The 24,671-nt window shown below is 35.8% G+C and overlaps 1 protein-coding gene across 30 annotated transcripts in view; it reads left to right on the top strand.

The window, feature by feature from the left end:
* The window catches only part of CREM (cAMP responsive element modulator), a 73,598-nt gene that overhangs the window by 26,965 nt on the left and 21,962 nt on the right, over positions 1-24,671 (top strand). For 12 of the 30 annotated variants that reach the window (XR_010411649.1, XM_064591831.1, XM_064591834.1 and 9 more), the window contains 4 exons: positions 12,237-12,383; positions 15,491-15,588; positions 15,736-15,878; positions 23,932-24,120. Coding sequence is in view for 29 of the 30 variants with exons in the window: in XM_064591831.1 (XP_064447901.1) it covers positions 12,237-12,383; positions 15,491-15,588; positions 15,736-15,878; positions 23,932-24,120 (577 nt within the window). In the remaining variant the exon portion in view is untranslated. Of the gene's footprint in view, positions 1-6,097; positions 6,287-12,236; positions 12,384-15,490; positions 15,589-15,735; positions 18,526-23,931; positions 24,121-24,671 lie in introns of those variants that run through there. The other 18 variants (XM_064591845.1, XM_064591846.1, XM_064591855.1 and 15 more) reach the window with 4 other exon arrangements.

The raw sequence follows: 24,671 nt of genomic DNA, 5'->3' as shown, positions 1-24,671 counted from the left end.
AACTTAAAGATGGTTAAGATGGTAAATTTTATTCTACATTTTATTAACTACAATAATAAAAAACAGGACAACAAAAGGAGTAGAGTAGGCATTGAAATTTGAAGAAAAAGAATGTTAATTTTTGTAGTTTCTTCTTTGACTAATGTTCAGCGGTTATTTACTTTGCCTGATTTTAATTTTTAAAGTTACTACAAGCTTTGTAAACCCCAAGCTTTTAAAAGAATTACATTTGTTAAAGGAATTACAAAACAGAGGCTTTTGGAAATTTTCACTTTATTGATTAATTATGATGACATCTTAATAGTGTTCTTCAGAAATGTGAGTTTTCTGAACAGAGAGAAATCTCTAGTTGTTCTCCAGAAAGGCATGGGAGAGAAAAGCCTGCTTATGGTAGTGAATGTATTAAGTAGACACACTATCAGATAAAGATGATGCAAGCAGAAATAGTTCAGGAAAATTTACCTTTAAATAGGTATGTCCTATACAGCAGTAGACTTCTATTTTGGCAGATAATACCTTTTTAAAAAATAATGGTTATATATTTGATATCAGATATGTTAATATACTATGATAGGTATTCTAATGTAAGTCGGTCTCCTTAGGTCCTTAGAACTTTCTAGTTTTCCCTTTTTTAAGGGCTCATTTACTGCTTTGTACTTGGTATAAGGAAAGAGTCTTAATGTATACATACATATACAAGGTTTGAATTAAATATAGTTTGTTTACTTAAAAGTAGTGGTACAAAATATTTTTCGTACTATATTTTAACACTAAAGACACAAAATTATTTTTTTTAAAGATTTATTTATTTTAGAGAGAGAGAGCATGGGGGGGAGAGGGAGAGAGAGAACCCCAAGCAGACTCCCCGCTGAGCACGGAGCCTGATGTGGGGCCCTATCCCACAACCCTGAGAGCACAACCAGAGCCAAAATCAAGAGTCAGCCACCCAACCGACTGAGCCATCCAGGTCCCCTCAAAATTATTTTCCTAATGTTTATATATAGTTTTAAATTAATACTTAATAGACTGAATTCTTTGATTTTCATAGAGTAAGATGAAGGAGATAACATGTGTGAAGTGCAAGTACAATGCTTGGCACATGGTCAAAGTGCAATAATTGTTTGCTTTTATCATTCTACTAACCTGCCTCAAATGGTTAGAATGGTAGCAGTTAGGCCAGTGGTTGCAATCAGGCTTTAAGATGAAGTGGCTTATGCTGGTTTAAAAATAAATGGTAGACGTTGGGGAGGGTATGTGCTATAGTGAGTGCTGTGAGTTGTGTAAGACTGTTGAATCACAGACCTGTACCTCTGAAACAAATAATACATCATATATTAAAAAAAAAAAAAAGAAGCAGGAAGGGAAAAATGAAGTGGGGGGAATTCGGAGGGGGAGATGAACCATGAGAGACTATGGACTCTGAGAAACTGAGAGTTCTAGAGGGGAGGGTGGTTGGGGGCATGGGTTAGCCTGGTGATGGGTATTAAAGAGGGCATGTACTGCACGGAGCACTGGGTGTTATACGCAAACAATGAATTATGGAACACTACATCAAAAACTAATGATGTAATGTATGGTGATTAACATAACATAATAAAATAAAATAATAAAAAAAATGTTGTATTAGGAATTCATTTGAAAGTAATATAAATCTACTTAGTATGCTTAAATAGACTGCCAGAGGGTTTAGAAAAGGAAAGATATGGGCGCCTGGGTGGCTCAGTCGGTTAAGCATCTGCCTTTGGCTCAGGTCGTGATCCCAGGGTCCTGGGATAGAGTCCCACATCGCGCTCCCTGCTATGCGGAGAGCCTGCTTCTCCCTCTGCCTACCTCTCTCTGCCTACCTCTCTCTCTGTCTTTCATGTATAAATAAAAAAATAAAATCTTTAAAAAAAATAATTCGTAGTTGTTTTATAAGCAATATTCTCATATGATACCATGAACTTATTTGAAATGGTATATTTTATGCTCCTAAATTTTTGTACTCTGCATTTCTTTTAAAGGGATTTTAAAACATTGCAAGAATTTCTTTATGCCATTTTGGCTCCGGAAATCTAAAATACAATTTATTACTAGATTTTAGATTTCATGATAAGACCAAGTTTCATTATAATGCTTTTTTAGGAGCTAAATTACTTAGACTTGCCTGTGTATGAACTCTGACCTTTGGACTGAAACTGAAAAAACTTAAGGATGCAGTTTAGTCTAGCCATGTTTTGTCACTGATTCAGATTTTGACTTATTTTTATGTAAATCCTTGATTCTTCTTTCCCCACCTGAATTTTGAGGAAGACTTTAAAAAGTATTTTAACCTTTCCAAATCAAAGGATTAATACATGTAAATTGTTTAAACTCCAAATTCTTGACTAAATTACTTAAATGTGACAATAATAAAAATAACAAAAGTGAGTATTGAATACTCATTATATGCCAGGCACTTTGACTCTGTCCTCACAACTCTAGAAGGGTCCTGCTTTCATTATCCTCAGCAGTTCTGGAAAATAACGTATAGAGAGACTGAATGAATAACTTGTCATAGGTCACACAGCTAGTAAGAGGCAAGGCCAAAATTAGAACCCAGGCAGTCTAGCTTTACATTTAATTAAGCACTCTACTCTTTATTACTTGTAATACATAGGGTACTCAGTGTTGAACTGGACCATATATGGGGCATTAACTTGGAAATTCCATAATAATTGAATATAATAATAGATGTTATATATTGTTACTGTAGAGAATTGTATATGTACATATGTATATATATTGTGTACACACATGTATGTATATAGATACATACATACATAAACAGTACTATGCAGTACCTATTATATATGTACTGTATACTCTTACTCCTTCATTATTCAGTGACAGATTAAGATAGTTCCATATTTAGATTTCAACTCAGCTTCTGATCTGGGTATGTGAAAAGCATAGAAAATTTAAATTTTATCCATTTTGCAGTATTAGTAGTTGTTTCTATATAAATTCTAGCATCAGTAACCATTCTATGTGTTGAACCATCACTCTGGGGCCAAGAGTATGGGAGCACCCAGAGCTTGAGAATAATATTTTATAAGATGTTGAAGGAATCAGTCCCATTGTTTTGGTAAAATCAATTTATTGAGTGTTTTCCTGGCAAGAAGCTAGTTAATTATTATATCCATCAAATATGGGGCCATAGTTAATACTATTTTGTGTGTGTGGTAAAAAATACATTAAAATCTGCAGTCTTAACAAGTTTAAGTGTACAGTTCAGTGGTGTTAATAATACATTGTTGTGAAACAGATCTCCAGGACATTTTCATCTTGCAAATCTAAAGCTCTATATCCATTAAACAAAAACTTTCTTACTACCCCTGCGTTCAGCCTTGGTAACTACCATTCTGCCTTCTGTTACTGTGAACTTAACTACTTTTAGATACTTCATATAAGTGGATGCATCAGTATTTGTCTTTTTGTGACTGGCTTATTTCACCTAGCATGTTGTCCTCAAGGTTTTATCCACATCATAATCCGTAGTAGGATTTTTTTCCTTTGTAAGGCTGAATAATATTCCTTTGAATGTATATACCACATTTTATTTATTATTACTATTTTTTAAGAAGTTTATTTATTTATTTATTTATTTTTAATTTATTTTTTTTAAAGATTTTATTTTTATTTATTTGAGAGAGAGAGAATGAGAGAGAGAGAACACCTGAGAGGGGATAGGGTCAGAGGATGAAGCAGACTCCCCGCCGAGCAGGAAGCCCGATGCGGGACTCGATGCCGGACTCGATCCAGGGACTCCAGGACTATGACCTGAGCCGAAGGCAGTCGCTTAACCAACTGAGCCACCCAGGCACCCGAAGTTTATTTATTTTTTAAGTACTTTCTACACCCAGTGTGAGCCTCAAATCCACGACCCCAAGGCGAGGAATTGCACATTCTTCCACATGAGCCAGCCAGGTGCCCCTATTATTATAATTCTTAAGGTTTTTTTGGTGTTTTTGTTTTTGCCAGTTCAGTACTTTTAAGGACTTACACAAAGTTATTGGTAGGAGAAATAACATAATTCAAGTGAATTGAAGTTTGCTTCATAGACATTCTTATATAGAGTTTTTTGCTCGGAAATAAAGATTAACATGAAGCTTGGCTAATAAGTGGTTTTAGGCATTCATTTTGTGGTTTCTGGCTTTTGGCATATACATTTCTTATTGATTATTGGAAATTATCTACATTATTGTTAAGAGTAGTTTTAATATTTACTGTTTGTTCTTATAAGATATCTGTTGGGTATATGCCCTTTTGGGCTCAGGATCTCACTGAAATTTCATTATGTGTACTTATTACTTGCATTTGTCTAGTAATTATGACCAGTTTTGGTTTCAGTCTTCTGAAACCAAATATAGGATTGATATTTAAAAGTTCTGGAGTTAAAAAAATTTTAACTTCTACAAAGATAATATTCATTTTCATAGTACTTTAAAAATATAAATGAAACACATATTGGTTAGAATATAAAATGATGTTCCAACTGCTACAAATAGGAAACTAAAGATACTATACAGATTAGGTAGGAAAAACAAATCAGCTAAAGCATTTGTTTTTCAAAGGATAAAGAACCCCTAATTTTAATTTGTCCTCAAAAGATTATCACTGCTTATTGGAAATATAATGAAAATAGACTGTATAATTAAGAATGATATAATTTTGATAGTTGCTTTGCTTTCTGGAGAATTTTTTTTAAGATTTTATTTATTTGGGAGAGAGAATGAGAGAGAGAGAGAGCATGAGCGAGGGGAGGGGCAGAGGCAGAGGGAGAGGGAGCAGCAGACTCCCCGCTGAGCAGGGAGCCCAATGTGGGGCTTGATCCCAGGACCCCAGGATCACGACCTGAGCCGAAGGCAGATGCTTAACCAACTGAGCCACTCAGGTGCCCCGCAAGAGGAGAATTTTTTTTAAAAAGACTTAATATTCAGCCATTTACACTTACAATACCAGAAAAGCCAGTCACAAACCACAATACCACTTCCCCTTCTTATTTTATTTATAGATTTCAGACGGTATTTGTTTATGCTCTACACATACAAAAAACGTGAGGCAACAGCATTCCCATGTAGTTCTCTTTAGAATTTTAACTTAATAGATATAAAAATATGAGTCTTATGTGGTTAACTCTTATCAATAAATATTTTCAACTGAAATTCTCAATGTAAAATTAAGTAAAAAAATTTTTTTTAATTTATTTGAGAGAGAGAGCGAGAGAGCGTGAGCAGGTAGAGGGCAGAGGGAGAGAGGGAGAAGCAAACTCCCCGCTGAGTGGGGTGCCTGACATGACACTTGATCCCAGGACCTGACCGGAAGGCAGGCGCTTAGCCAACTGAGCCACCCAGGCGCCCATAAAATTAAGTAAAATTTAACTGCATTGAATTTTGCAATCTGTTAGCCAAACCTAAAAAAAAAAAAAAAAACTGAATGGAAAAGAAAGACAGTAAAATGAAACCAACTCTACATTTTTCATTTTGTGTTGTCTTTAGTGTAATTAAGCACAACTTTAAAAAAATAAAATGAAATATTTTACATCTTTATTCAAGTGTTCACTTTCTACATTTTTCATTTTGTGTTGTCTTTAATGAAATTAAGCACAACTTTAAAAAAATGAAATATTTTGCATCTTTATTCAAGTGTTCGCTTTCATTATTTTCCTATTTTCAACCATAAAATATTTGAAATATTCTGTACACACTTTTTTTCTCACAGAAGAACAGAAACAGGCTCTTTTAAGAATCTTGTCTTAATACACAGAAATCAAGGTAGTTTTCCAACTTCTTGCTTAGAGCATTAGTGGATTTTAATTGTAGTCCTTAAAATTAAAATAGGCAAGGTAGAGATTTTACTTCTCAGGAGCAGAATTGATAGCAAAATCTGCTATATTGTGAATTCACATTTTTTTTTTCACCCTTTATTAACCCGCTTGAATGCAGGCCCAGTAGCTCTGTGACATTTGCAGCTCTACTGTGACATCATAAACCCCATCATAAGGGAACCTAGCTACAGACTGGAGGGAGTCTGCTAGGTGCTCATCAAGTGCTGTGTTACAACATTGTGACGTTTTCCCAGTTACAAGTGTCATTATAAGGATTTTTTTTTAATTGCAAAGCCAAGTAAGGCTGTCAGTTGCATCATCTTAACTTCAGATTAACTACTGCTGTAGTGGGCTTGTCGGTGGATGTGGTGGCATCAGCATAATCTATGTTTCAGGCGTCCTGTAGAAGAGGATTATTCAGGGGATCTGGAAGAAAAGGTAAATTATGTCTACTATGAGTTCATTCTACACCCTTTTAGAGCCTCATAAAAAGAGGTATAAAAATTAAAAAATATAAAATATACCCACTTTATTTTTTTGAGCAGCTGCCTACATGATTGTTAGAGAGTGATGAATATACTCATAGATCTTCCTCTGGCCTTCTCCTTCTCTTCATTTAGGCTTTTTATGCAAACGTTCCCTTCTCTGAGAAGCTTTCCACAACAGGTATATTTTGATGAGCCTCCTTCCACACTACCCCTGCCTTGTAACTCTGATTCCTTACCTTGCTTCATTTTTCTTTTGAGAATTTAACACCAACAAAAATGATGTATTTGTCTTTATCTGTTTTCTGTCTCCTTGAGGAGAGCAGAAACTTTTCTTGTTCATTGCTATGTCCCTACTGTCTAGACTGGCCCACACAGCAGGCTCCTGATAAGTATTTGTTGAGAGAATGAAAGAATGAGTTAATTCATAAGTATGACCAGTTTTTGTGATTTTTTTGCATATTAAGTCTTGAATGAATATTTGATGTTTATAAGAAATGTTTATTTTTTTTAAGATTTTATTTATTTATTTATTTGAGAGAGAGACTGAGATAGCAACACAGATAGTGAGAAAGAGAGAGCACGAGCGGGGAGGAGGGGGAGAAGCAGGCTCCCTGCTAAGCAGGGAGCCTGACATGGGGCTCGATCCCAGGACCCTGGGGTCACGACCCGAGTCGAAGGCAGACGCCTAACCAACTGAGCTACCCAGGAGCCCCAGAAATATTTCTTTATTTCTGCCTGCAGTATGCATATTTTTGTTTGTGTCCCTATACTAGCGTCTTTTAGGAAAAACTATTCTCTTCTTTTTCCAGAGCTGCTTTAGAATTCTATTTCCACATTAGGAATAAAGTAATTATAATACTCTTAATAGATTGCTCTTTCTTAGTATTTCTCAGATCTTTGTTTCCTAGCTCTAAAGCATCAGTCACATAATTCTCCTTGCTTATTAACGTTTCCACCTAGTTACCCTACCATTGCTTTCAATCTAGCCTACCTAAAACTGAATCTGCCACCTTACACAAAACAAAAAGATGCTTCTTTCTTTACCCACTTTTGACTTTGGAGCCTCCACGCATGTTCTTGAATCATTGCCAGTGTTCCTTCTATGCCATGTGTGTACGGTACCCTCCTTCAAGGATGCCATAGATTCCGTTGTGGCCCATGTGCTCAGTATAATAATATAATAATACTGAGATGCTAAAGGTAGGGAGCCTCATGAATTTTTTTTTTTTTTAATGAGTAACAGTGAAGTTCATCTTGTTAACTCTACCAATACAGTGATGGGCTTTAATACTAGTCACCAGCTTTGGCAAAACCAGTGAGAATAGAATGTCTGGATATAGGATGTCTCTCTATATAAGGGTTTTTGTTTTGTTTTTTAAGGATACATCTGAATTCTCTAGAGTATGTGATTTTTTTAAAAATATTTTTTTTATTTATTTGACAGAGACACAGCGAGAGAGGGAACACAAGCAGGGGGAGTGGGAGAGGGAGAAGCAGGCTTCCCGCGGAGCAGGGAACCCGATGCAGGGCTCGATCCCAGGACCCTGGGATCATGACCTGAGCTGAAGGCAGACGCTTAACGACTGAGCCACCCAAGCGCCCCTAGAGTATGTGATTTATGCAGGTTCTCAGCCTGTCTTTCCACAGTTTAACAAAAGAGTTGTCTCATGAGCTTTTGCACTGCCCAGAGTTTGGACATAGAGAAGTTTCACTGTAGTTATAGAATTCCTACAACTTATCTCCAGAGTGCTGGAAGTACAGTTTTGTATTAGTGGCTCCAGCTCCTTTTCCACAGCAGGTATTCTTGACACTAAGCCATTTTGATAGAGTGATTATTTAATAATTTTAAATCCTGAAAATTATACTTGAAAGGTAATTAAGGCAACTTAAAGCATGATTTGTATTTATCAAAACCTCACAGATCTTTTTTTTTTTTTTAAGATTTTATTTATTTGAGAGAGAGAGAGAGCACATGAGGGGGGAGGGTCAGAACCCGCTGAGCAGGGAGCCCAGTGTGGGACTCAATCCTGGGACTCCAGGATCATGACCCAAGCTGAAGGCAGTTGCTTAACCAACTCAGCCACCCAGGCGCCCAAAACCTCACAGATCTTTCTTGAGTTGTTCAGTTCTTCAGAATATCTAATGTCTTTCAAGCTGGGGTACTTCCGCACAGAAGATGAATGTGGGCACTATCCACCATCCCAATCCACAGGTCCAGTCTGGAATACCGGGAGTGCTCTTGGGTATAATTCATATTATATTTCACTCAGTCTCTGACTCACGAGCTCTGTCAGGGTTTTGGATGTGGTGGTTCTGGCTGTGCTGCAGTGCTGTGGTTGAAATCACAACCTGCTTCAATGTTCCGTTCTTTACGCTGTGAGCCGGGGCCTGAGGGCTACATTCGGATAGAGCAGCAGTTTTCAAAATGTGGTGTGCAGGACCCTAGGGGAGACTCTGAGGAGACTTTCAGGAGGTTTGGGAGGACTAACTGTTTTCATAATAATGCTAAGATTTATTTTCCTTTTTCATTGTAATGATCTTTACACTGATGGTTAAAAACAGAAGAGGGTGGGGGAGTGAAGCTGTTGGTGCCTTAGTATGAATCAAGTCAGTGGCATCAGACTATACTAGTAATGATTGTATTCTACACTGCCATTCACTTGCAGTTAAAAAAAAAAAAAAGTTTCATTTAAAATACCCCGATGAAGCGGTGAATATTACCAATTGTATCAAACCTTGGCCCTTGAGTACATGTTGTTTTCATATTCTGTGTTATAAAATTGGTATGTTTACTGAAAGCATTTCTGCTGTGTAGTAAAGTGTTCTTGAAGAAAAACACTTGTGTAATTGTTTGAGTGGTGAAATGAACTAGCTGGGTTTTTTTCCACAGGACATCAGTTTTCTATAAAGGATAGCCAATAGCCAAACTATGGCTATTCAAACTTGAGTGTTTGGAAAACATTTTCTTAAAAGCAAATGAAGTAAGCTTGTCACATCAAGGAAAACAATTGACAGTGTTTATTGTCTATGATAAAATTGAAGCTTTTAGAGAGTTTTTTAATTTTGGAAATCCTGTACCTGCCATTGTGAGCTTGATAGCTTTTCAGTATTTATAGTATTCTGATGAGATTGATGTTGATTTTAATGAATGAGGTTTTCTGATAAAGTATCATGAACTATGTCAGCATTTGGGAGATCTGCTTTTAATTCAGGGAACCAATATTTTCCAAATAACTACTGTGTGATGTTACAGAATCATGCATGGGATCCATTCAAAGTGCAGGACTGGTCAATGGATTTTAATATAACATACGGTTTCAGATTCCACATTGCAACTGATCTTTATGAAACAACCACATGTTGAGTTTGGGTGTAGTAACAAAGAATAATATCCATGTTTTTTGGAAAGAGCTATTGTAATAGTCTTCATTTGCCAATGATGTATCCGTGTGAGGTCCAGATTTCCTTCATGTTATCGACTAAAATATTGCAACAGATTCAGTGTACAAGTAGGTATGAGAATTTAGCTGATTTCAATTAAACCAGACATTAAAAGAATTTATAAAAAAGTAAAACATTGATACTCTGGTCACTAATTTTTTTGTTCTGGAAAATGTAATTATTTTTAATAAAATGCTATTTATGTTAGCATGTAGTGGAATTATTTTTAAGGTATAAAAAATTTTCAGTTTTAATTTCTAATATGGTAAATATTGATACATATAACCAGGTATGCTGGAGCTGGCTTGTGAGAGCCAATTGCCTGCATCTTTTTCCAACTTTGTGTTCAGTGTCTGTTGGTAACTTGAAATCTGCCATAGTTAGAGTGTCACATTACAGAAATCAGCAAACATTTCAAATCAAGATTCTCCTTTCCCCAACACTGATTGTTAAATCTTTACGGCATCCAACTGGATATAAATCACATAAACAAGAGCTCTTTGAGTCATCAGTAATTTTTAAGAGTGTAAAGGTGTCCTGAGAGACTAAAAAGTTTGAGAATTATTTGTGTGGCAGAAGGAGTACCTTTTGGTAATTGGTCCACAAAGAGGTGGATGCCTTTTTATTATTCACACAGATTTATCTTTTGTGCTGCTTTGTCATTTCTTTTTTTTTTTTTTTTTGAAGATTTTATTTATTTGAGACAGAGAGAATGAGATACAGAGAGCATGAGAGGGAGGAGGGTCAGAGGGAGAAGCAGACTCCCTGCCGAGCAGGGAGCCCGATGTGGGACTCAATCCCGGGACTCCACGATCATGACCTGAGCCAAAGGCAGTCACTTAACCAACTGAGCCACCCAGGCGCCCCTGCTTTGTCATTTCTAGAATAAATCTTTCCATTGTTTTTTGTTGTTGTTGTTTTTGGGGTTTTTTAAACTTCTGGTTGTTAAATGTATTTTACCATGGTGTAATCTTTTTCTTTCCCCTAAAATCTAAGGTAGACAATAATACTCCAGGGGCAGGTGGGCTGAACTTGCCCCTTGGGCTATATATGTTGGGTGTCTCTGCCCTTTTCTGTCTATTATGCAGGCCTAGCTCAAGCTGTGGCTTCTACACAAAGCCTGCACTTATTGTTCAGACTCATTCTGATCTTTCTGTTCTGTACTCCCATGACTTTCATGGCCTGTACAATGGAGCAATTCGTTCTATAATGCTTGATGCGCTATTGTTTCTTAGGTGTTAGTTTTATCAATTTTACTTTCTACCCTAGTGCACCTAGTACAATGCTCATCACACAGGTTCTCTTGTATGGATGAAAGATTTTTACTTTTGGATTACCAAAGAAGCTTGCTTTCTAAGGAAATGATCTTATAAGTAAATCTTATAATTATTTGTTATAAGCCCAGTTTTTAATAATTTTTTAAAGTATAAGTAGATTGGAAATCATTGGTGTTTCTTAAAGTGAGGCTGTATACAGAGGCTTCCTTCAAAGTTTGTTTTAGAGCTTGTGGTTCTACTACCATTCATGGTAGAAACTGGTAGCTTATTTCACTTATTTCATTTCCAAAGTCTTTGACTCTTGAGTAAGTCATAATGAATAGTGAGTGAAACAGTAAAATGAAGCAAGGTTTCTAAGATTACACTGGCCTGCCTATAGGATTGCGTTGTTGACTAATTAGCAAACTTGGCAGGTTTTGAATCCAGGGGGTCGAAGTACTGTGTTTTGCTGGTAGGGATCTCTGTTGAAAGCGCTCAGGGGTACTGGGAGATGGTTGTACTTTGTACGAGCTAAGGGATGGTTTTGGCCCTTTCTTGAGATGCTGGAGGTAGTGGGGAGGAAAGCTGTAAGAGGGACATCCCAGATCTAAAGCATGCATTTTCTCTGGATTAGACACATTAAGGGCATGAGAAGTCCTTGGAATTCCTCTGGCCTGTGCCTTTTTTGTGATTATGGGGGCATAAAAGTAACCGTGATTTTCATTAGTATAAAAGACAAGGCATTAGCTTGCATCTGGAGTAATACCAGAATATCCTGTTTCGAACGTTTCATTTATTAAAAAATAATTCACCATATTTAAGTTCTCTCTCCAATTTCTCTCAGGAAGTTGGAGAGGGTAGTTTATACTCTGGCCTAAATAAGGATTCACTGTTAATAGTCATGAGGTCGTAGTGAGGTAGTTTAACTGCTTTAGAACTTTGTGCTTGGAGCATTCTTAGCCATCGAAGCATGGGAACCGAAAGTGAGGAGCATGGGTTCTTTAATATCTATCACATCAGAGAATGACTGTTCCAGGACAGTAACCACCTCCTAATGGTAAGTAGCCCAGTGTGCGTGTCATTTCTTAGAAGCAGGAGAAAGAAAGGAAAAAATGGCCCGTCGTAATAGTGAATGGTATTTCTTTTACAAAACAAAACAGAAAATGAGCCAGTCTTAATCCTCAGTGGTGATCATTTTTGCAGGTTTCTGTAGCTGGATCAGGCACCGGAAGAGGCTCCCCCACTGTAACTCTAGTACAGTTACCTTCGGGCCAGACTGTACATGTCCAGGGAGTAATTCAGACACCACAGCCATCGGTTATTCAGTCACCACAGATACAGACTGTTCAGGTCAGCTGCCTTCCTGGGTGATTTGTTCTTGACTTTCTTCAGGGTTGGTTTTTTTTTTTTCCTTATATTAATTTATCATCTTTTCCTTTGCTTAGGTCTTTTTATTAGAAATTTGGAGGAATTTCCTTTTCCCATGTGAAGTGCATTGTGCCCTGCTAGATACATAGATTTGACTGGAGAGTTGCAGTTTTGTTGTTAGCTCTTAATTTACAGGATGAGTAATTGCCAGATGAGTAATTCTTTGAGTCGTTGCTCTGTGCTCAGACTCAGATTTATTTACCTAAGCTCTCCAGTGGTGCTTAAAAATATTTTGAGGATTCTTTGAAGATGTCTGATAAACACAGCATATAGAGATTACTGTTTTTATAAATACATTAGTAAGTAGTGGAAGTTTATTTTTAATTCAATATCTGTAACTTGTAGAAAACATAGGGTATTATTGTTACCTTGGTATTATGCTTCTACATCACCAGCCTCTCGCAGATAAAACCTTGGTTTTTGTAGACATGATTATTATGGTTGTGATCCAGAGATATGTTTTTAAATTTATTATTATCAGAGTTGATCACAAATCCTTAACATTTCTTGAAGCTAAAACATTTTTTTTGCATCAATAGATGTAAATTAAGTATGAATTTTTTAAAGTTTTTATTTTAATTCCAGTTAACACACAGTGTAATATTAGTTTCAGGTGTACAATATAGTGATTCAGCACTCCATACAGTACTTGGTGCTCATCACAGCAAGTGCACTCCTTCATCCCCATCACCTATGTCACCCATCTCCCCACCTACCTCCCCTCTGGTAACCATCAGTTGTTCTCATAGTTAAGAGTCTCTTTCTTGGTTTGTCTCTCTATTTTTTTTCCCCTTTGCTTGTTTTGTTTCATAAATTCTACATGAGTGAAATCATGTGGTATTTGTCTTTCTCTGACTGGCGTATTTAGCTTACCATTATTATACTCCCTAGCTCTATCCATGTAGTTGCAAATGGCAAGGTTTCATTCTTTTTATGATTGAGTAATATTCCATTGTCTGTATGGACCACATCTTTATCCATTCATCTCTTGATGGACACTTGGGCTGCTTCCACAATTTGGCTCTTGTAATAATGCTGCTATAAACATAAGGGTTCATGGATCCCTTTAACTAGTGTTTTTATATTCTTTGGGTAAATATCGAGTAGTGTGATTGCTGGATTGTAGGGTAATTCTATTTTCCAGTTTTTGAGGAGCCTCCACACTGTTTTCCAGAGTGACCACACTAGTTTGCATTCCCACCAACAGAGCACCAGGGTTCCTTTTTCTCCACATCCTCACAAACATTTATTGTTTTGTCTGTTGTTGATTTTAGCCATTCTGATAGGGGTAAGAATGCGTTTTTCAAAGCATACTTTTCTTGGTTATTGAATTTATTTCTGTTCCTTTTTTAGGTCAGTTATTATCCTTTACATGTTGAAATTATTTGAACATAGTTGATGACAAAAAGATTGGTGAGGAAAACACGGGTGTGCACATGTAATCAGTCTTGTCCCTTGTATATTTGGCTACCGTTTATTGCAGAATAAGGTTGCAACTTGATATTTGAAGTAATAAATCCACATGCATTGAAAGCTTAGTTAACTTTGCTGCACAGGTATCTTTTCCAAAGAGTAAGAATCATTCTTATCATTGTCTCTTTTTCCCATCATGACCCTTGATTCCAAGAGTTTCTCTTTCTGACCCTAATTATAGAACAAGAAAATCCTTCCATTCTCCTTTTTAATTATGACTTTTATTGGGGTGCAGATATTTCTGCTCTAGATGTTTCTGGCTGCTATTGGACGAAAGTATTATCTTATATTCAGTAGGCTTTTTTGGATTTTGTTAAGTAGGTGATTTAATTATCTTTGTAGACGTAAGTGCCAGTCGATCTTGTCTTAGAATTCCTGCTTGTTGAACAATGGTCGTCACTTAATCTGTCTGCGTGAACTTCAGCTTTCACCTTTCTGAAGTGGGTAAAATAGTATCCTACCTCACATAGGGGGTTTGTTATGAGTTTATGAGAGGTGTGTGAAAGCCCAGTGTAAAGTGATAAATGTTTGGTGCTGATATATGATTGTTGATTGCAACGTTTTTTCTAAGTTCTGTTCATTGGTGGCTGTGCTTATGTGTAGGGTGTCCATGACCAGAAGTGCATGGTCTTATGTTCCATTTTAAAATGCACTGCAATATCTAAACTGTGTGTAAGTGAACACTATGTACACCGTGTGCTTCAGGAAGTACATATTCCTGCTTGCATTGTTGACATTCAAACAAGTTTTTCTTTTTATTTTGCCCAAATCACATTCTCCTGTAATTGTAATATTAAGTGAGTTTTATAAACTCGGAACTACCCTAAGCCCTGAATGATAAGGGCATAGTATATTGAGAGCCATCATGTAGAGACTCATTATTTTAGTTTTCAGACTTTCCTTGAAATCCTGTGATTATTATGTGACTCGAAAAATGAAATCATGCTTAAAACTCTGATCTTTCTTTTAAGGAGAAATTCCTTATTTTGACCTTCAAGACTTAACCAGCATCAATCCCCACCCTACTTCTTGTCCTATAAATCCTAACTTTAATCAGGCTTGGTTACTTGCTTGCCTCTTTGAACCTATCTAATGTCTAGTTTGAAGACCCAGCTCAAGTCAGCTGAGGTATTGTGAAGAGGGTAGTGAGGTTGAGAGGCTTTTTTCTGCCTCTGTCACTAGCTCACTCAAGCCCCGCTGGATTTCTAAGAGTAGGTTTAGAGTAGGGATCTTAAGTCTTAGGTATCTTACATGTGGGTAGTCCTTTCCTGTGAAGCTTCACCTGCCATGCCAACCACTTTCATTTGCCTTTCTGTGGTATTTATTATCCGAACCATTCCTGCCACACATACCTGCTCTGCAGCTGAAGTGTGGGTGTCTTGGCCCCCTCTGCTAAGCCAGGGGTGAGCTGCAGTAGTGCAGGTGCAGTGTGTTCTGCTGCTGGGCACTTTCCCAGCACCCGGCTTCGTGCTGCACACCTAGACCCTTAAGCACCGTTTTTTGAATGAAGGAGATCATATATTTTATGATGCATTTCAGAAACTCTTGTATTGTAGGTAGCAACAATTGCAGAGACAGATGAGTCTGCAGAATCAGAAGGTGTAATTGATTCTCATAAACGTAGAGAAATCCTTTCACGAAGACCCTCTTATAGGTAAGTTATTTAAGTTTCCTACTATAATGATACCTTTTCCAAAAAGAGAGAATGATTATGTATCAAACCAGTTCTTCCATTATAGCTTTTCTGTCTTAAATCTCATTCATCTATCTTGATTATTTCTGTTGTCAAATTATGTTTTAGAAAAATACTGAATGAACTTTCCTCTGATGTGCCTGGTGTTCCCAAGATTGAAGAAGAAAAACCAGAGGAGGAAGGAACGCCACCTAACATCGCTACCATGGCAGTACCGACTAGCATATATCAGACTAGCACGGGGCAATACAGTATGTATGCTGCAATTCGCTATGATACAGTGCTAGCTTTAAGTCTTCTCTAGTTACACTGAAGCAACTTGGGTTTGGCATTCAATTGTTCCATTTTAAAATGCATCGCAATATCTAAACTGTGTGTATCATAGAATGAAAAGTACATGTTAAAGAAGTGAGAGATTTGTACTGACGGCTGTCACATACTTTTGAAAAGTAAAAATATTTTACTGAACATAGAAGAAAAATTTTGGGTAAAAATAAAGGGAGGCTTTGCCTATTTATATGTTTATATTCCTGTCTGGTAAAAATTTAAAACTTACTGTTTTTTGTTGTCTTTATAAGATGCATGCAAACATAAGATATAAATGTCTGTATTTCATTCTTGTTGGCTTTTGTTACCAACAATTACATATTATGCTTACTAATCTGAAAGAGGTACATAATGTTTCCTAAATTATGTTTTAAATGTAATTATGTTTTCACTACTCTTTGTTAATTTGTGCTGCAGCTTTTTCTAGAAGAGAATTGAAAAACGATTTATTTTTTAAAGCTACAGCAATTGGACAGATCATTTTATTTGAAATTTTAAACATCAAAAGCTGTAAATAAACAGATACGTTCACATTTAGTCTTGTGCATTTTAATGGGCTGTTAATCCTGTGCTTTTTACTCTAATTAAAGCACTGATTTTTTTTCTCAAATCAAGTACATTTGATATACATAAAAATGCTTTAGTAAAAAACAAGAGCTAGGAAGAAAAGCAAAAAGGGGGAAGAAAAGCCAGAAAAAGGACAAAAAAGATTAAAAAAAAAAACTACTTAGATAATGGAATATGTGTGGTATTAGATACTAAGTTGGTTTAAATATGATGGTAAGATTTTAGATATGTTTTCTGTTTTCCCTTATTTAAAAAATAGTAATACCTAGAAAAACTCTCAAGTCTTTAAGATGTGGCTGTTAAAGCAAAGGATACTCTTTAATGTATGGGAAGATCTTATATAGTTGTTAGTTTTTTAGAGTTTTTTATTTTGGTGGTGGTAGATTTGCAGTATTAAACGAATTCTCATTTGGCAATTCTGGCTCTTCAGGTAGCTCCTACCATGATACCTAGCAGAACTGGGGTATAATTTGTCCACAGCCTCTATGGGGTGCTGAGTGGGCATGTCCCAAAGTCAATGTTAGCAAAAGGAAACTCCCCACTGTCTCTGTAAAGAGTTAGATCTTGAGGTTTTGCTGTAATTTTTTTTTTTTTTTTTTTACTTCTCTGATTTCTATACCTTTCTGTCTGGCCCAGTGGGAATAGATGGTAGGAATTTTAGAGGTGTAAATCAGGGTTTGCCAGCTGGCAGGCCTCTGCACGGCAGCACGGAGGTAGAGGAGTCTGGGCTCCTTGTACTCCCTGGAGTGGCTGGGCAGGGCTTGGAGCTGCTGGAAACTCCTGGTTGTTCAGGTCTGGTCTTAAGCAGTGGGCTGTACACATACTATCATTTTCTATTTGTGGCATAATAGGGAAGAGGTTGGAAATTACTGATGAAATAATGCTAAGACACGTTAAAATTTGGGGGGTGACCTAAGATGCTTTCATCTTAAACATTTCTTTGGCATATCCCAACACTGCTTAGGAATTTATAGAAGCGGTGATCTCTGTACAAGTGATATGGAAGGGGATGCTGTAGGTTATTTGCCTAGATTATTAGTTGAAATTTTGAAATTGTGAAAACACTGGGTTGAGAGAACGTTGAAGCTAGAGGTGATGTGGGGAAGGCTCCGGGTCCTGCCATTCACTAACTGGATCAGATAGAGAAGCTCTATTTTCCCATCTCAGGGTCTTTGAAGTGGGAATAATACTAAAATTGCCAAACTCTGGGGTTAGTGTGAGGACAAAAGGAAATAATAGGGAAAAGTGGTAGAAAACAGACATGCTACTTTTGACACAAAACAGAAATGTAAGGCAGTGTCTCATATGTGAACTTTCCCTCCAGGTAGCAGCAAAGCCTATATTTCTTGTGCTCTGAGTACATGCACTTGCAGCAGGGGCCTGGCAGGAGACTGACATCACTGTGGGTGCAGGGTGGTGGGAGTAGAGTCAGGAGTTACGGTTGAGAACAGCAAATCGAAAGTTTAGAAGTTAGATGCTTATCTGTTTGCCACATTAGAGGTCATGGACTGTCTCTTATTGAGGTTTCTTAATTTAGACCCATACAATATGATCCTGGCAGGTATTAAAAGTTGTGATTATTCTGTATGTGCTCTCTGCAGGTAGAAATTGCCATTTTTATTGCTTCATGAAAAGTGATAACTACCTTTGCTAAAAATGCATCTCTTAGACGTTTAGTGACGCTTATGTTGATAATTCTTTCTTCTGAGAGGTGAATACTAACATTAAAAGTGTTTAAAAGACATTTGCTTTGATTGGAGGGTAAATGTATATTTACACATACACAAGATCCATTTTCATTAATCAGATTTCATAGTAGGAATCTTAACAGATATTAATGCTTTAATGTTGTTCCTGGATATCTAAAAAATGAAATAATTACTGGTGTCCTTTGGTTTTTAGACTTTTATCTTACTAGAATTTCTGGAGATTATTCTGGGTTATTTGCATGTATCTGTTTTTGAGACCCTCTCATAACCTTTTACTGTAAAATGTGTTTTTGTAGGTTTAATTCTTTCTTCAACTTTGATTTATGGGTGACTTTGCCCTAGGCTTTGCTTTTTTTTTTTTTTCCAAAGATTATTATTTTAGATTACTTATTTTTAATTTAGTATAGTGAGGTAGTTGGAGTTAAAAACAAAAGAACTAAAGGACTGTGTGTGTCAAGGTTGAAGAAATAAAATGAGCGTACTCAGGCTTTCTCATATACAATCAGTTATATTTTTAATAGTCAAAAGTTAGATATTTGACAGAATTTGGCCTTATTTTTTCAACTTATTTTTTTAATCACAGAAACTAAGAAGTGAAAGTTAGAATAGTCTACTCCCTGGGAGTAGTAAAAATAACTCTAAACAGACAGGGATTCATTATTGCAACACCAAGAAAGTCAGCTATACTTGCAAAATCTTTACTGGAAGTACAGATCTTAGTGATAGGTTTGCTGTAAGCCAATTAAGTCATTCTGGCCAAAGAAAATTTGTTTTGTCTCAAGAGAATATTTCTGAAAGATAGCAGTTCAGATAATCTCAGAATTAGCAAAAATGTTACTTGTTGCATAAGACATTTAAGATCTGCATTAAGGGGTGCCTGGGTGGCTCAGTTGGTTAAGTGACTGCCTTCGGCTCAGATCATGATCCTGGAGTCCCGGGATCGAGTCCCACATCGGGCTCCCTGCTGAGCAGGGAGTCTGCTTCTCCCTCTGACCCTCCCCCCTCTCATGTGCTCTCTCTCATTCTCTCTCTCTCAAATAAATAAAAAAATCTTTAAAAAAAAAAAAGATCTGCATTAAATGGGGATGAATTTCATAAACATAGTAAAAGTAACTAAAGAAATTTAAATGTTTGCAGTTTCCTAATTCATTAAGTTTTCTCTAAAGACAAAGTCTTTTTTTTTTTTTTTGTCCATCACTCTGCTATATCTGACCTCTTCCCTCCCAATTAAGGACTATCACCCAAGATTATTTATTTTCTAAATGTCCCTTGTCTCTTTGCTTGTCCCTACTTTATTTTACTAGGAACCTTGTTAGAATGAGTCTCTGTTAACCCATCTTTATTGGAATTCTTATACACTAAAGGTAAGTGGGTCAATCCAAAATCCACCATTATAAAAAGAGATCTATGTGAACTTTGTGGGCTACTTAAAGAATTCAGAATTCTCAGGAGACTCCTATGAATAAACACCATAAAAGGAATTTGCATGATAGGTGTACACATTCTAAAGTAAATGCAGTTGCCTTTATAACTCTTAGTAGTGACTTTGCTTACATTCTCCCAAGGTAACTTTCAAAGCAAACATAGAAGGTATCTGCTTAATGTAAATCTGGCTTTTTAATCTTGGTGTTGCTATTCTTGTTATAGCACGAGGTTATTTTAGTCTCTCTTCAGCTGTATGAACCTCTTGGTTTTTAAGGCACAGGTACTCACAGGTTCTGTTCCGCGCTCACTTTTTTAAATTTAAATTTGAGAATTCACTGGCATAAGGTCTGCTATTCTTTATAAAGTTAATTCAGTGAAGTTTTATTTATGAATTTTTTTTGTAATTTGGAATAAAGATGGTTTTAAATTATAATTAAACATTTATATGTTTATGTGCTTGAATTAGCTCATATATACAGGGTTAGGATTACAAAGATGTTAGTATCAAACGAAAAGTCAGATGATATCTTAATTTAAATAAATTCTACTCCTTCCCCATTTGGTCATGAACTCTTTTCTTTGTTTTTTTTTTTTTTTTTTTTTAGTTTTCCACCCTTATCTTTCTCTTCTTCTTTCTTTATTGATCATACAAAACTTTAAAATACTGCTTTTTTAATTAAAACAAATTTTTTTGCCAAAATTCTCGAATTTTCATCCCACACATAATATTTTCTTATTTCTATGATATTAATAGCTCTGGGAGAGGAGTGCTCAATGGCAATGAGTAGAAGTAACAGATTTTTTAAATACAGTTTTGTGAACTAGGAATTTTTAAAGAATTTATTGCCTACACTAGTTGATATGTCATCCTAGTTACTGTGGTGTATGGTAAGTTGGGGATGGAGAAACCATACTTGGGTTAATATTGATTCGGAAGTAAATACCATGACTATATAAGGATGTATATAGAGACATTTGTGTAACCACTGAAACCAACTTAGTAGAAAAATACTTAGTAAATTAATGATTTACACTCTATCTAGACAAACTCTTAATGTAAGGTCAGTATGTCCAACATTCAACTTGTGGGTATAGAGTGACCTACTTAGTTATGGGGAATAGCTTCTGAGACTTGAGGGGGAAAAAAAAAGCTAACTCCCAGAACAACTAGGACAACAGAGCCTAACCTCTACCCACCATTATTATGAGCAGTAACATACTAGCAGGCTTGAATCTATTAATAATGGGTGTTGAAGTAGAATTTAATTGATTATATAATCTAGCTGTTCAATTTTAATTCAATTTAGATTATTTTATCAAACTAATGTTATTAAGGATTACTTAAAAGAGGAAAATCAGTATGTATATAATCTAAAATAAAAACACTTTTACTTGTGTTTGAGTCCCGATCAGTCTTCATAGACCAGTGTGGACTCTTCATGGTGATCAGCAGTGAGGCCATAGGTATAAGCTTTTATGCCTCAGTTGCATGTGTCAGTCTAAGAAATCATTAATAAAGCCTAGGTCCCCAAAGTAAAATTGGTAGGAAATACAAAGGTATTTTATCTTCATTGGCTACTAATGGCCTTCATATGGGCCAATCATTTTATTTAAAAATGATTAGCCAGATATGATATCTGGGATTTGTTTTTTAAATACTCCAGACCAAAAAAAAAAAAAATAAAGGCTGGGGATGTGTGGGCAAGGAAAAAGGTGACACAAAATTCTTTCTACTTTTATGTTTGCTAGCAAATTTCCATAAGTTTAAAAAAATAAGTAAAAAGTTACGTAAACAAAAGTTAAGTAAAACAAAAATTAAGTGACTAAATTCATTCAGTTAATTTCATCTTAATTTTTCCCACTATTTAATTTATCTTGATATGTGTTTACTGAAAACACATATTTTGCTATCCTTTAATATTTTGTAACCTGAAAAGTTTCCTCTTCAAATCTTGAATACACACACACACAAACACACACAAGACCTAATTCTAGTATCCTGAAGCATTGGGAAATCTTGTTTATTGTCAAATGAGAGGTAATATTTTGAATGGGAAGGTCCTCTGTCATTTGATAATGCCAAAATCAAAAGTGCCTTTGGTATAAAAAATAAAAGCGAGGTTAAAGTACAAGACTTATCAGTAGAAATGTTTTCCCCTAGAGCTAGCTTGTGTGTGTGTGTGTGTGTGTGTGTTTAGCTTTTGTTTTCCACTAATTATATAATGACTTGACCAGAAAATAAAATGATGAGAGGAACAGATTCTTTATATATCAGCTTTTCACAGTGTGTGTGAAAGCAAAGAAGTTTGGTTGGAACTATGAGGAAACATTATTGAAAAAAATAAAGGGTGGAAAAAAAGAAATACGAAAAGAAAAAAAAGTAAGGGTCTTTGTTATCTACCTATTTCATGTTCTTACCCTAGGCAGCAACTACTCTCACATTAGATTTTTTACCAGTCCCAAAGCTTGTTAATTGTATTGGCATTGAAAATTAAGTTCTCTAATTAGAATTTGAAGCTGTATTTTATTTAACTCTTCTAGATTCACAAGTGGCTTAAGTTGTTTATGATGTAGTCTGTCTTGAGGAAATGATAGCCATTCATTCATCATTTATTGAGTGCCTACTACATGCTAGGCTTTGTGCTTCTTCCATATTGTGGTTACACTGCCTGTGTCTGCTTCGAAAGCACTATTTCTATAACACCAAACTAATTATCAACTGAAAACACATTCAGATAAATGATAACATATGAAATACATTCATGTCCAGTCATGAAGATCTGAGGAAGCAATATCTCTTCTCTTTCATACTCCTCTTTTAAGAAAGTAGACATAGTTAGGTTTCTTCCCAAACCCTTTTGTTATAAAGGGTGAATCCTGAGAACCCTTGAAATCTTGTTTTTTAAAATGTGTACAGAATGTGATGCTCTACGTGAGCCAGATAAAGCAAGTGATATTACATAAATTTTTCAACCTCAGCATCCTTGATATTCTGTAACTGATTCTTAAGTTTCTGTCAATTCTATCCTAATGGTGGCCTGTCAAAGAACAAAAACACAGAATGCATCTTGCAGAAATCTTTTTCAAAATGCTTAACCCATCTTTCTGTGTTAGGCCTCAGGTCAAGGAACTAAAGATTTATTGTTACTCTCTCTGAGTAGTTCGGACAGGTTTATACAATCAGGTGTTCCACCTAAATGGACCTTTACTTCAATACTGTTGAAAACGTTAGGGAATATGTTGGAAATACTCAGCATACATTTTGACACACTATGTAACACTCCTGTAAGGCATTTACGTTGATTTATATGTGTTGTGTTATTCTGATGTGTTGTTATCTTCATTGTAAATCTAATGAGCTAGTTTATATGTGATTTTTTTTTTTGAAAGCATAGCCTTTGGTTCCACTTAAACCATAGAGTCATAATATTTATGTTAAAATGTACAGAACTCTCAGATATTTTAAACTGCTTATTTGTCTATTAGAGTGAAATTTAAAAACAAAACATTTGATCAGTTGTTTTTTGGAAACTTTTAGTTAATATGTTAACTTTTAAACATGACTGGCAAGTCTCAGTGTTTAGAGGAAGTTCGCCTTCTATTTGTTGCCATGAGCTGATTCAAGACACTTGGTAGAGGTAAATATTGTAGCACAAATTCTTTCAATAGTTATATTTTAAGATCCTTTGTAACTTAACGTATATTTCAGGATTCTCCTGACATAGTCAAAATGGTAAAGGTTACAGTTTTGTAGACTTAGGCTTTAAAACCAAAATGTATAGTAATATATATTCCATTAAGAGCTACTTTCTTTTGATGATAAATTAGAGTAGTTAGCTGAATGAAGGTATAAATTCATGGTAATTGTGGTGCTCAATGGAAGTTTACTGACTGCTTTTTAAATGTTAGAAGAATGCTATTTAGCTATAACTAAAAACATCTGAGAGAATGGAGAAAACCAAGAAGCTGGTCTTCCTCCCTGTCTTCATCTCCACTCTTCCTCTTCAATAATTTAGCTAGATGGATACTAGGGAGGAGGCAAACTCCATGGGTTTTATGTATTTCAAATAATTCTGAATATAAGATATTTTCAAGTGTTTATGAGCTTTTTCAGAGTGTTGTCCTATGAAGAAGGATCTCCTTATCAATTCAGCCTAGAGAAATAAGGGTAAACTGACAGTTGGTAATTAACAGAGCCACAGTGTATTCTTCCAATCTGGGATTATTACAAGTGAATCTTGAAATTCTCTAATATTTCTTTTCTTTTTCTGTTAAGTTGCTATAGCCCAAGGTGGAGCAATCCAGATTTCTAACCCAGGATCTGATGGTGTTCAGGGACTGCAGGCATTAACAATGACAAATTCAGGAGCTCCTCCGCCAGGTGCTACGATTGTACAGTACGCAGCACAGTCAGCTGATGGCGCACAGCAGTTCTTTGTCCCAGGCAGCCAGGTTATTGTTCAAGGTATATTTTATCAATCTCATACATTTAGAATACCTGTGCGTCCCTGTATCACACCAGTTAGTGGTGATTTTATAGTTTTCTGAAATAATACAGGTGGCAGATTTGGGGGGCACTTATTTTGGTACATTCAACAACACGTTAAATTATATGATTTTCACTTTTTAGCAGGTTTTTTTGGCTCTAAAGAAAGGTTCCATTCTGAATAGCATGATGGGAAAAAAGACATGGGACACGTGAATGAATTTTTTAATTAAGTAATCTTCATTTGGGGGCTATAAATGTTGTACCTAATACATAATTTTTATTACCTAGTGTACGCAGAGTTAAATATTCAATGCGTGGTGCACTGAATTGGGGATTTCCCCAGATGTTATGCTCAAGTCTAATTTCTAGACATTTCATTCCAAAACAACTGCTGATATTTTTTTCTCTAGACTGTTCTAGTATATTTAAATGTCAGGTACCCATTCTACTTCATATGGAAGTGGTAAAATAAAACATTTGGGATGTAACCCTAAGCTTTTAGCGTAACCTAAGATTTTAATTAAATT

The sequence above is a fragment of the Mirounga angustirostris genome, unplaced genomic scaffold (assembly GCF_029215605.1).
Source record: "Mirounga angustirostris isolate CCGP_5_RB_7025 unplaced genomic scaffold, mMirAng1.0.hap1 SCAF_5, whole genome shotgun sequence".
In the NCBI taxonomy this organism is placed as follows: domain Eukaryota; kingdom Metazoa; phylum Chordata; class Mammalia; order Carnivora; family Phocidae; genus Mirounga; species Mirounga angustirostris.
This window is presented reverse-complemented; position numbering and strand designations above follow the sequence as displayed.